Source organism: Pan troglodytes, chromosome 18 (assembly GCF_028858775.2).
Source record: "Pan troglodytes isolate AG18354 chromosome 18, NHGRI_mPanTro3-v2.0_pri, whole genome shotgun sequence".
NCBI lineage: Eukaryota > Metazoa > Chordata > Mammalia > Primates > Hominidae > Pan > Pan troglodytes.
Window position 1 is genome coordinate 20982090 of NC_072416.2, and position 13945 is coordinate 20996034.

A 13945-nucleotide genomic window follows, 5' to 3' on the forward strand; every position below is an offset into this window, starting at 1 on the left:
GCCATCCTACCATCCATCACCATCTGAAATTCTAATTACTAGTTTTTAATTGTCCTTCCAGATAATTTCATGCAAATAGGAAGCATATGCACGTCCATGCAATCGTGCTCTTTTTAAAGACACACACGGTTACATTATGCATATGCTGGTTTGCCCTTGTGTTTTCCACTCAACGGTATTATCTATAAAGAGCATTCTCTCTGAGCATAAATAGATCAGCCTCACTCTTTGTAGTGGCTACCTGGAAATGCTATATTTTATTTAAATAACCTCTGTTGATTATAGCTTTAGTTGCTTCCAGACCTTCAAATATATATATATAAATATAAATATATTAAATATAATACATATTATATATTATGTAAATATATATATGCAGTCCATCCTCATTATTTATATATTCTATATTTTCAAATTCACCGACCTGCTGAAAGTTATTGGTAACCCCAAAATCAATATTCATGGCACTTTTGTAGTCATTTGTGAACATGTGCAGAGTAAGGAAAATTCGATTCCCCCAATGCACACGTTCCCAGCTCAGGTTGAACAGGGGAATGCTCTACCTTCTAGTTTCAACTCTCATACTGTAAACAAGTGACCTTTCTGTAGTGTATTTAGTGCCACCTTTTTTTGTATTTTTGTGGCTTTTTGTTAGTTATTTTGCAGTTTAAAATGTCCCCTCAGATGTGCTCCCTTCGGCAGCACACATACAAAAATGTCCCCAGCATAGTGCTCAAGTGTTGGCTCATGTTTCCAAGCACAATAAAGTTGTGATACCCATTATGTAATAAATACACATCAGATAAACTTCATCCAGGCATCAGCCACAGAGCTGCTGGCTGTGAGTTCAGTGTCAATGAATCAACAATATATATTAATATATGTTACTTGCATATAAATACAATAGTGAAAACTCTCTCAATGATTCTAAAATTGAGTTACTATCTTCTGCCTATGTACCTAGGTCTTCAAAGAAACAGTGATACCAATCACCAAATATGGCACTGATGTGTTTGTGGCTTGATAAATGTGAAATACTAAAGTGACAGTTTAACATCTTCCCTATCAACACAGATGGCTGTTATGCAATTAGATAAGATTCTGCATATCAAATCTTTAGTTCAAGTCCCGGCACAGAGTACATGTTCAATAAATGCTAGTTTTTTAGAAGGAGAAGAGGTATGGAACCAAATGATAGCAGGTGTCATTAAGAGTTTAAGTTTGCCTGCCTCCGCAGAAGACCATATATCACAAATGTTTAGTGAGCATCTACATGGTGCCAGGTATAAAGAGAGGCACTTGGAACCATGAACAAATCAAAGATCTCTGCACTCATGGATCTTTTCTTTCATAGGGTGGATCTCGACTACAGATTTAAAAAAAAAAAAAAAACAATAAAAAGCAGTTCCACTTACGTGCATAGAATGGACTGGTCCTCCCGATCTGCAAACAGAAAGAAAAAAGAGCCGTGAATTAAAATGAGCTCTGAGCTAAGGGTCTGGACTTGGCTCCTCCCAGGGCCCTCCCATTCTAAAGCTTCTCCATGCTGGCCTCATTGGAAGTGACAACAGGTCAGCTGGGCTCATTGCACAGGCCACAGGGCCCAAGACCAAAGCCAAAAGGGCAGCCCCAAAGTCCCAGAGGCAGTCCCAGAAAGATGCTGGAGGCTGACTGATCCAGGAGTCATTAGCATCCAGCCACATCAGCTCTGGAGGTGTCCTGGGAGGCCCACCCCACCCAGATTAGGTTAGGGACCAAACGTAGATGTTGGATCTATACAGATCGGGGTCCCACTTAGCCACTTCTCCTCTCTGTGGCCTTGGGTAAATATTCTTAAACTCCATGCCTCAGTTCCTTCATCTGTAATATAGTATTGTGCATATTTGTGTTTTTTTGTAAATCCAGCATCCATTTTCTCTTCTTCCAGAAGCATCCTGTGGTCCTTGAGGTTTCCCCCATCACCCCTGCCATCATGTACAGTCTTAGTGGGACTGCCTCTTAGGTACCTTCAACAAAGAGGTAAGAATGTGTTCCAGGCTGCATTGGTCAGACTCTCTGGCCTAAAACTCCAAGCTCAGTCAAGGACAGGGAAGCACAGCAGGTGGACAGAGCCCTGAGGCAGACTTCCTTTCTGCCCCTGGGCCCAAGCAGCCCAGTTTCTGTCATTTACCTAGCCTGATTCCTAGTGTTCCCACTGCATCTGTGAGCTCCTCCATACTCCCCTACAAATCCCTTTCCTCTACTAGATGACAGAGTCAGTCTCTCTTGTTTACCACCAGAGAAACCCAAAAGATACAGAGGTCATCAAAGAACTAGATGTGATTAAGCAGACATTACCCATCACCTTCTACTCTTAAAGAGGCCTCTGACGTGGAGCCAGGCTCTGAAGACCCATTTCCTTCCCAAAGAGAGATCTGAGAACAGTTACCAATACGTTCAATGGTCACCTAACAATGTAGAAATCCCAGCATCATATCTGCTGGTAGACAATGCCACAGTGGCAAGCATTTCTTAAATCCACTCCCTGGCTTCAGTCCTACTAGTTCAGTGCTCAGCTCTCACAAGCTTCATTTCATCAAAAATCTCCTAGGCTTGATTTTACATTGTATCTCTAGTACTGGCACATAGATGGTAGGTGCTGAATTATGCTTGTTAGATGGATGGATTGAGGGATGGATGAGTAGATGGATGGGAAGATGAGTGGATGGAAGGAAGGAAGAAAGGAAGGAAGGGTAGATGGGTGAATGGAAGAGTGGGTAGATGGGTAGGTAGATGGATGGGTGGGTGGATGGATGGATGAATAGACAGATGGACGGGAGGGTGGATGGGTGGGTGGATAGGCAGATGAGTAGGTGAGTAGGTGGGTGGGTGGATGGGCAGATGGGTGGGAAAATGGGTGGGAAAATGGATGGACAGATGAGTAGATGGATGGGAGGATGGAAGAAGAGGTGGATGGGCAAGTGAGTGGAAGGAAGAAAGGAAAGAAGGAAGGAAGAAAGGATGGGTGGATGGAAGAATGGATGGATAGGTAAATGGACGGGAGGATAAATGGATGGGAGGCTGGGTGAATAGGCAGATAGATGGCTGGATGGAAGGATAGACAGATGGATAGATAGAGAGATAGGAAGACAAATGGATGAGTGGGTGGGTGGGTAGGTGGACAAATGGATGGAAAGAAGGAAGGAAGGATGGATGGATAGATAGGAAGAAAGAAAGAAGAAAGGAGGGAAGGGTGTGTAGATGGGTAGGTGGGTGGGTATATGGCTGGTTGGACGGATGGTTGGACGGAGGAGGGAAGGATGAGTGAGTGGATGAGAGAGTGGATGGGTGGGTGAATGGGAGGGAGGACAGAGTGTATAGGTGGGTAAATGAGTTGGATGGATGGATGGATGGATGGATGGATGGGAATATGAATGGGAGGATGGATGGGACTGAAGAAGGCAAGGTGAAAGAGATGACTCTTTCTTCCGTCTGTAATCTTAAGAGAGAACTGATTGGATGTGGGCACGTTCCTCAGATTCTATGCCCAACTCCAATCAGTTCTCTCTCTCTTCCCTCGGATTATAGATGGATGTTTGGGTGGCCTGGTTGAATGAAATCCTCAAGACAAAAGGCCTAAAGACTAGTCAGCTCTGGGGTTTCAATTCTGGTGTGTTTATATAATGGCACATTTAAAAATAGGCAGGCCAGGCGCAGTGGCTCATACCTGTAATCTCACCACTTTGGGAGGCCAAGGAGGGTGGATCACTTGAGTTCAGGAGTTCCAGACCAGCCTGGCTAACATGGTGAAACCCCATCTCCACTAAAAATACAAAAATTAGTTGGGTGTCGTGGCACACGCTTGTAATCCCAGCTACTCAGAAGGCTGAGGCAGGAAAATTGCTTGAACTCAGGAGGCGGACGTTGCAGTGAGCCGAGATCGCGCCACTGCACGCCAGGCTGGGCAACAGAGCAAGACTCTGTTTCAAAAACAAATAAAAAATAAATACATAAATAAAATAGGCAGCCATTGAAAAGAACCAGGCAGAGCTTTATGGATGGACACAGAAAAATATCCAAAATATATTAAGCTAAAAATAAAAGATAAGGTAGCATAGTGTTATACCTTTTGTGTTTTAAAAAGACAGATATATAGGTAGGATGCAGTGGTTCACGCCTGTAATCTCAACACTTTGGGAGGCTGAGATGGGAGGATCACTTGAGGCCAGGAGTTCCAGACCAGCCTGGACAACATAGCAAGACCCAGTCTCTACAAAAAAAAAATTTTTTTAATTAGCTATGTGTGATGGACATACCCCTTGTCCCAGCTACTTGGGAGGCTGAGACAGTAGGATCCCTTGAGCCAAGGAGTTCAAGGTTGCAGTGAGCTGTGATTACACCACTGCACTCCAGCCTGGGCAATGGAGTGAGACCGTATCTCTAAAAACAGACCTGGGATGGGTGCGGTGGCTCACACTTGTAATCCCAGCACTTCGGAAGGCTGAGGCGGGCAGATCACTTGAGGTCAGGAGTTCAAGACCAGCCTGGCCAACATGGTGAAACGCTGTCTCTACTAAAAATACAAAAATTAGCCGGGCATGGTGGCATGCACCTGTAATCCAAGGTACTCTGGAGGCTGAGGCAGGAGAATCACTTCAACCCAGGAGGTGGAGGTTGCAGTGAGGTGAGATCATGCCACTACACTCCAGCCTGGGCAACAGAGCGAGACTCCAAAAACAAAATAAAACAAACAAAAAAAACCAACAAACAGGCCTGAGCCTGAAGTACTGAGAAAAGGGACAGGAGGAAGACCTGCTTTCACCCATTCTACTTCTATCCCGGTTATGTTTGTGCTATGAACACATACAATCTTTTCCTCATCCCACCAAAAATGGTCAATAGAAAAAGAGTCGGTATTGTTCTTTATGAAACCATCATGACCACACAGCTAAAAAAAGACAGAAAAGAAAGAGCCACCGCATTACGATCCCACTAACAGCTCCGATCTCCCGAGCACTCACTGCACTGCAGGCGTATGCTGAACTTCTGTGTTGAAGTGACCCACTGAATTATCTCAGTAGCCCCTGGGGTGGGCACTGGCATTGCCTCCATTTTACAAATAAGGAGAGTGAGGTTCAGAAGTTAGGCAACTTGCCCAAGGTCACTGGGGTGGGTTGAACTGTGACTCCCAAAAGCTATGTTCACTCAGAACCTCAGACTGCGATGTTATTGACTAACCAATTGATTGAGATGGGGTCTCACTTTGTCACCCAGGTGGGTGTACAGTGGCGTGATCTCAGCTCACTGCAACCTCAACCTCCCAGGCTCAAGCAATCCTCCCTCTTTGGCCTCCCCTGTAGCTGGGACTATAGGCACATGCCAGCATGCCCGGCTAATTTTTGTATTTTTTGTAGAGATTGGGTCTTACTATGTTGCCCAGGCTGGATTCACACTCTTGGGCTCAAGTGACCCACTTGCCTCAGCCTCCCAAAGTGCTGGGATTACAGGCGTGAGCCACTGTATCCCACCTGTGATTTTATTTAGAATAAGGGTCTTGCAGATGTAATTAAGGGAAGGATGTTGAGATGAGGTCATCCTGGCTTGGAGTGAGACCTAAATCAATGGTGTCCCTATTTATAAGAGAAAGGAGGCCAGACGTGGTGGCTCACACCTGTAATCCCAGCACTTTGGGAGTCTGAGGTGGGTGGATCACCTGAGGTCAGGAGTTCGAGACCAGCCTGGTGAAACCCATCTCTACTAAAAATACAAAAAATTAGCCAGGCATGGCGGCAGGCACCTGTAATCCCAGCTACTCAGGAGGCTAAGGCAGGAGAATCGCTTGAACCCAGGAGGTGGAGGTTGCAGTGAGTTGAGATTTTGCCACTGCACTCCAGCCTGGGCAACAGAGCAAGACCCCATCTCAAAGAAAAAACAGGAAAAAAGCAATCAAACTTTAATCTCTCCATTATACTCTGGAGACAGACAGATACCCATGCCTTTAGCTTCCACCCAGGGGGAGAAATTCACTAGAGGACAGAGCAAAATGGGAAACCAGTTTAATTTTTTTTTTTTTTCTGAAATGGAGTCTCGCTCTGTCACCCAGGCTGGAGTGCAGTGGCTCGATCTTGGCTCACTGCAACCTCTGCCTCCTGGTTTCAAGCAATTCTTCCACCTCGGCCCCCCGAGTAGCTGGGACTACAGATGCGTGCCACCACGCCTGGCTAATTTTTCTATTTTTTGTAGAGACGGGGTTTCACCATGTTGGCCAGGCTGGTCTCGAACTCCTGACCTCAGGTGATCCGCCCGCCTCAGCCTCCCAAAGTACTAAAAAGTGATTTTTTAAAAGAGGGTGAAGGATAGAAGAACCAGGTACCCTGTGATTAGAACCCAGGCAGAGAGAACCTCCTGGGACCGGCCCAGACAACCTCCACTATCTTAAGGAAAGATTTTGAGATGGACAGACAGATGGGCTGTGTTGATCCACGACTTCAGGGAGAGAGGCAGGCTTTCCTGGCAGCCTTGTGAATCCTAGGCCCAGAGCAGGAGAGATTTATAGGCTCAGATGCTCACAGGGCCCCCAGGAGAGGGAGCGGGCTCCAGGAGAAGGCCTGGGAGCTGCCAGCGCGGCTCTGAGCTGGGGGCTGCTGGGAGACCTCTGGCCTGACGTTCCCATCAGAAACACACCACTTCCAGGCGTGGGAAGCTTGCAGGATGCTGGTTACGAGCAGAAGGACTCCATGTGGGTGCTGTCTGCCAAACCGTGTGGAGCACAGGGAACTCTGAGATCCTGGAACTTTTTATCTGATTCCTTCCCCAAGCCTGAGCTTGTGTTGGACTCAAAAGCAGTATTCTCCGCAGTACAAAGCAGTTTCACTCCCTCCTTGCTTTGCACAAGTGATTTCTTCTGCCCAGTGCACCCACCACCACTTCTCCTCTGGCCTAATCCATTCTCTCTCTCTCTCTCTTTTTCTTCCATTGAGGTAAAATTTACACTACATAAAAAGAACCATTTTAAAGTGAATAATTCAAGCCAGGTGTGGTGGCTTATGCCTGTAATCCCAGCACTTTGGGAGGCCGACACAGCTGGATCTCCTAAAGTCAGGAGTTTGAGATCAACACGGCAAAACCCCGTCTCTACCAAAAATACAAAAATTAGCTGGGCGCGATGGTGCACACCTGTAATCCCAGCTACTCAGGAGGCTGAGGCAGGAGAATCGCGTGAACCAGGGAGGTGGAGGTTGCAGTGAGCTGAGATCGCGCCACTGCACTCCAGCCTGGTGACAGAGGGAGACTCCATCTCAAAAAATAGTAATAAAAATAAAAAAATAACTAAAGTGCATAATTCAGGAGCATTTAGTACATTCACAATGTTATGTAACTACCACCTTTATCTAGTTCTAAAATATTCTGTCACCCCCAAATGAAACCCTCTACCCATTAAGCAGTCACTCCCGCATAAGCCCTTGCAACCACCAATTTGCTTTCTGTCTCTATGGTCTTACCTATTCTAGATATTTTTGCATAAATGGAATTATAACGTGTGTGGCCTTTCATGTCTGACTTCTTTCACTCAGCATGTGGCTGAAGTTCATCCATGTTGTAGCAGGTCCCAGACTTTATGCCTATTTGTGGCTGAGTCATATCACATTGTATGGATAGATCATATTTTGTTTATCCATTCAACAGTTGACAGACATTTGGGTTATTTCCACCTTTTGGCTATTCTGCATAGTGCTGCTATGAACATTCCTGTACGAGTTTTAGTTTGAGTACCTTTTCAATTCTTCGGGTACATACCCTAATCTGTATTTGAAACATCGTCTTGGGAGTCAACTCTTCTATGATAGCTTCTCTAACTCTGCACTTTTCTAGAGCTGAGTTGGAGACCTTTCCACTTGACCTCCTACCTGCAGGATGGCCATGGACCGTGGTGCATGTTGTACACTGCATAACTCTATGGAGAAACTATTTGCATTGGTCATTTATTGTATTGCATTGTGTATTTATTGTAATAATCTTTCAGCAGATGGAGGAAAAGTGCTTTGAGAAAACGGTGCCTTTCTCTAATATAAACGTGAGTGTCACATGGCCTAGTGGTTCCCATGGTCCACAGGTTCTCTCCATTTTAGTAATTATCATCATTGTGATCCTTACTTCATAAATGTCTCAAAACATTCTGGCGGAAAAAGGTACAGATGATATGGAATGATAATAGGCCATCTATCCATGATATGGCATTCAGAGTTTTTCTTGTTTTTCTTTTCCATATTGGTAAAAATTATGGACTTTATTCATAATATCCAAAAAATAGAAACAACCAAATGTTCATCAATGGGTAAATGGATAAAATGTGGTCTACCCAGACAGTGGGATAGTATTCAGCCATGAAAAGAAAGGATGTATGGCCGGCGGCCATGGCTCATGCCTGAAATTCCAGCACTTTGGGAAGCTGAGGCAGGTGGATTGCTTGAGCCCGGGAGTCCGAAACCAGCCTGGGCAACATGGTGAAACCCTATCTCTACTAAAAAAAATGCAAACATTAGCTGGGCATAGTGGCACAATCCCTGTGGTCTCGGCTACTCAAGAGGCTGAGGTGGGACAATGGCTTGAGCCCAGGAGGTGAAGGTTGTAGTAAGCTACGACTGTACCACGGTACTCCAGCTGGGGTGACAGAGACAGACCCTGTCTTAAAAAATACATAAATAGTATGAATCCATGATACAACGTGGATGAACCTTGACAACATTATACTAAGTGAAAGAAGCTAGCCGGCTGGGCGCGGTGGCTCACACCTGTAATCCCAGCACTTTGGGAGGCTGAGGTGGGCAGATCACGAGGTCAGGAGTTCAAGACCAGCCTGGCCAATACAGTGAAACCCCGTCTCTACTAAAAATACAAAAATTAGCCAGGTGTGGTGGCACGTGCCTATAGTCCCAGCTACTCGGGAGACTGAGGCAGGAGAATCACTTGAACCCAGGAGGCAGAGTTTGTGGTGAGTCGAGACCACATCACTGCACTCCAGCCTGGGCGAGTACAATGAGACACTCTGTCTCAAAAAAAAAAAAAAAAAAAAAAAAAAAAAGAAGCCAGCCACAAAAGGTCACTCATGATTCCATTTATATGAAATGTCCAGAATAGGCAAATCCATAGAGACAGAAAGTAGATTTGTGAATTCGTGGCTGCCAGGAGCTGCGGGTAGGGATATGGAGTAACAAAAAAATGTGCACAAGATTTCTTTGGGGGATGATAGAAATATAAAATTATATTGCAGCAATGGCTGCATAACCATGTAAATTATGAGTGAATTTAGACAGTTATGCAGACATAGCTGCAATTTTAGGTGTGAACTGTATCCTTAAAATGAATTTATTTAAATTATACTGCATAAACCTTTTTTAAAAATGATGTTCATTTTATACCACCTCTGAATGATTATAAATCTGACTTCTTCCACTTCATGCAGCTCTATTAGGTTTCCAACAATTACAAAATTGTTCGTTTTCAATGCTTTTCCCCTGAACCAATGAGCTCCTGAAGGTCAAGGGCTGTGCCTGATCCCGGGTACAAGGAACAATGCCTGACACACAGTAGGTGCTCAGGAAATGCTTGTTATTTTGAATTGCTCTCTGGCTCAGAGAGGCAACCAAGGTAGAAGCAATGGAAAATGCATATTCACGTGTTCACATATTCATTCAACAAACGAGTCCTGAGCCAGGTACTGAAAGCACAAAAGTCAATAAGATCTGCTTTTTTTTTTCTTTTCTTTTTTAAGAGATGAGGTGTCACTCTGATGCCCAGGCTGGAGTGCAGTAGCACGATCATAGCTAACTGCAGTCTGGAACTCCTGGGCTAACAGATCCTTCCATCTCAGCCTCCTGAGCAGCTGGGACTACAGGTGCATGCCACTATGCCTGGCTAATGGTTTTTTGTTTTTTGTTTTCATTTTTTTTGTAGAGACAGGGCCTAGTAAGGTAACTTAGTAATATTACCCAGGCTGGTCCCAAACTCCTGGCCTCAAGTGATCCTCCCGCCTTGGCCTCCCAAGTAACTGAAATCACAGGCTCAAGCCAATGCACCGAGCTTCATGACTTGCTTATCCTTGCTTTTGAGAAGTTCATGACCCAGGGTGGGAGTCAGATGGGCAAAGAAATGACTGTAAGAGATGAGCAGTGCTACGATGGATGTGAACCCAAGTGCTATAGACGTCAAGTTTTTTGTTTGTTTGTTTTTTCACACCACCTGAGCAAGACAGGAAGCCTTCATGGCAGAGGTGACCACTGAACAGCATTAAGAAAAATGTGAAAGAATCTCCTGGGGAGAGGTCGAGGCAGAGCATCCCAAGCAGAGGGCCTGGGACAGAAGCTCCAAAGTGGGCAGGGACACAGTACCGAGCCTTTGTGGAGTCTGGGAAGGCTGGAGCTTGGGGCGGCCGGCCGTCATCAGGACCCACCTGGGGCTGAGCTTCCCAGCCCAGATCCCTGGGGCTCATGTCACCTCACACCCCATCCTTAAACGTGCCTCTCTCCCTTCCTCCTCCCCAGACTCCCCACCCAGCCTCGGATGTGTAAGGCCCCAGGCACGTTTCCTGAGAAGATAAAGGGCTTCAGCGGTTTCTCCCCCGCTGTGGGCCTGAGGACTCCCAGGAGGTACCCAGCTCCCCACAGACCAGCTATTTCGGCCCAAGCCCAAACACAAGCTGGTGGATTCTGGCTGGGAAGCCGGAGCACTGCAGGCTGACCATAAAAGGAGAAAACCCAGCAGGGACTGAGCACACACCCAGGCTCCCTGCGTCTGCCCTTCTTTCTGGTAACAGGCTGCTGGGGGATCCAGTGAGAGGTAATCAAAACCTGGGCTAGTAAAGAAGAAAGGTCTCAGCCTCCATTGCCTGTAGAAAAGTGGCTCTCTACCTAATGCCCCGCACGGAGGCAGATGCCAGAGGTTCTGGATCTTCCGTGGTGTGACTGTGAACGTGGCCACTGCATGGCCCTTGACAGTGGGTCCTCGGCAGCTGACTGCTAATGCCTATTGAACTTGTCCTGTCCATGCACCGTGTCCCTACACACTGACCGAATTACCCTTGTAACAACTGGAGTAGGCACAGTCATCATCCTCACGGGACAAGTGAGGAAACTGAGGCACAAAGTAATAGCCGGGGCAGAGCTGGGAGGTGAACCCAGCTCCAGAGCCCATGACCTAAGCCATTCTGTAAGTGAGGGCCCTTCTCTTTCTCCAGCCTTCATCTCCCCACTCTACTCTCCCGGCAGAGTTGGTTAGGATGAGATGCTGAGTAAGAAGAGATACTTTGAGAGCCTGTGCTGCAACCCAACAGGTGTTTTCCAAACCTACAGGAAGCCCTGGTATTGTAAAAGCAGAACTGGGCTGGGCATAGGAGCTCATGCCTGTAATCCCAGTGCTTTGGGAGGCTGAGGCAGAAGGGTTGCTTGAGGTGAGGGGTTTGAGACTCAAAGCGAGACCCCTATCTCTATGAAAAAAAAATTTTTTTTAATTACCTGTGGACGGAGGTGTGTGCCTGTAGCCCCAGCTATTTGGAAGGCTGAGGCAGGAAAATTGCTTGAGCCTAGGAGTTTGAGGTTACAGGGAGCTATTATTGTGCCACTGCACTCTAGCTTGGGTGAAAGAGTGAAACTCTGTCTCAAAAAGTATATAATAAATAAAAACATGAAAGCAGAACTGGCCAGTGAAGGGGTGTAGGAGACAGGAAAACCAACGCTCTCCCTCTTGGGCCTCCACTCCTACCTCCTACATTCTCCCTCTTCTCTCTGCTCCAGCCCCAGCAGCCTCATAGAACCTATATCAAGTTCCCTAGCCAAGCCTACACTTCACCTTCCAAAGAAGCCTCCCCTGTCCTCCCAAGGTCCCCAGGGCTACACTTCCCCACTCCCTGGACCTCCTCTACTTAGCAGCTACTTGTGGGATGATTCAATTCGTATTTACACATACGCACAGTAGGCTGTGTCTAGGGCAACACCTAATAATCAATATTGTTAGAATGACCGGGCGTGGTGGATCACATCCGTAATTCCAGCACTTTGGGAGGCCAAGGCGGGAGGATTGCTTGAGGCCAGGAGTTCGAGACCAGCCTGGACAATATAATGAGACCTCATCTCTACAAAAAATCAAAAAATTAGCCAGGCGTGATGATCTGCGCCTGTGGTCCCAGCTACTTGGGAGGCTGAGAGGGGAGGATCACTTGAGCCCAGGAGTTGGAGGCTGGAGTGAGCTATGAGTGTGCCACTCCACTCCAGCCTGGGCAACAGGGCAAGGCCTTGTCTCACAAAAAAAATGCTGTTGGATAAAGAAAGGAATGGGGAGCCAGACTGCCCAGAGGCTGGGAGGACACCGAGGGAGGTGGCTGACACATGCAATTTAACAAGGAAGGTGCTGGCCAGGCACTGTGGCTCACGCCTATAATCCCAGCACTTTGGGAGGCTGAGGTAGGTGGATTGCTTGAGCTCAGGAGTTCAAGGCCAGCCTGAACAACATAGCAAAACCTCATCTCTACAAAAAATACAAAAATTAGCCAGTTGTACTGGTGCATGCCTGTATGCAGCTACTCTGGAGGCTGAGGTGGGAGGATCACCTGAGCCTGGAGAGGCTGAGGCTCAGGTGAGCCGAGATCACACCACTACACTCCAGCCTGGGCAACAGAGTGAGACCCTGTCTCAGAAAAGCCCAAAACAAACAAGGAAGGTGTTGCCAAGTGTCAGCTGGGGCTTTTCAAGTTCACTCCCTTAAGTATGTCCCTTTTTCAATTTAATATTTACGGTTTGTTTTTTTTTTTTTGAGACGGAGTTTTGCTCTTGTTGCCCAGGCTGGAGTGCAGTGGGGCAATCTCGGCTCACTGCAACCTCTACCTCCCGGGTTCAAGCGATTCTCCTGCCTCAGCCTCCCAAGTAGCTGGGATTATAGTCGCCACCACCATGCCTGGCTAATTTCTTGTATTTTTAGTAGAGATGGGGTTTCACTACATTGGCCAGGCTGGTCTCGAACTCCTGACCTCAGATGATCTGCCTGCCTCTGCCTCCCAAAGTGCTGAGATTACAGGTGTGAACCACTGTGCCTGGCCAATATTTACTATTTTATAACAAATAATTCTCCTTTGCTGTCTCCCTTCCCTGTAATGCACCATGGGTACCAAAAATAAAAATAAAATAAAAATAAAAAAGGTGAACTTTTCATGATTAGTCAGAGCACCAAACAGACACTCCTAGCACCTCTGTAAAGACTGAGCCAGCCAGACAGAGCCATTCATTCCCACACACAGTCTCCCATCATTCCCAACCGGGCCAGACACATAGCTGACAGCCACTGCAAAACCCACAAGAGACAGAGAAGCATTTGGCTGTACCCCTTCCTGGAGATGTGTTTGTAGCAGCACTGCCTCTGCAGAGAAACAGCTGGGAATTACTTCTTGGCTCCACCCTATCACCTCTGCCCCCAGGGCCTGTTTCCTCACCAGGGAAATCAACAAAATTCCAGACCTTTCAAGGGCATGAAGATGATTGAAAGAGACTGGATTCAGAAAGAGCTTAAAATTGTTTTACCCGCAGCACATTTAAGAGCTTGGTAATTGCCGTTAATATCATCTTTATCATCATCATCTAAAATAGTGATCTAGGGAAGAGGTTATAGACAGCAGTGATTCTGAATCGGCAGGACAGGATATTCAACCAAGGATATTTAACCCCTTTCTGATTACAAGGTGTCATGGTCTGAATGCTCATGTCTCCCTCAAATTCATATGCTGGAATCCTTACCCCTAAAGTGATGATATTAGGAGGTGGGGCCTTTGGGAGGTGACGAGATCATGGGGGTTCAATCCTCATTGGGGGAGAGACCCAGAGAGCTAGCAGGTCCCTTCCCCCACGTGAGACACGGCGAGAAGGCAGCACTAGGCCCTCACCAGATACCAAGCTTGATCTTGGACTTCCCAGCCTCCAGAACC

The 13945-nt window shown here is 46.6% G+C and overlaps 1 protein-coding gene across 1 annotated transcript in view; it reads right to left on the reverse strand.

Moving 5' to 3' along the window:
• LOC112205869 (polycystin-1-like) overlaps positions 1-13945 on the reverse strand; it is a 95565-nt gene that overhangs the window by 57039 nt on the left and 24581 nt on the right. The window contains 1 exon segment of the mRNA XM_054668235.2: positions 1416-1443. Within this exon segment, the coding sequence (XP_054524210.1) occupies positions 1416-1443 (28 nt within the window).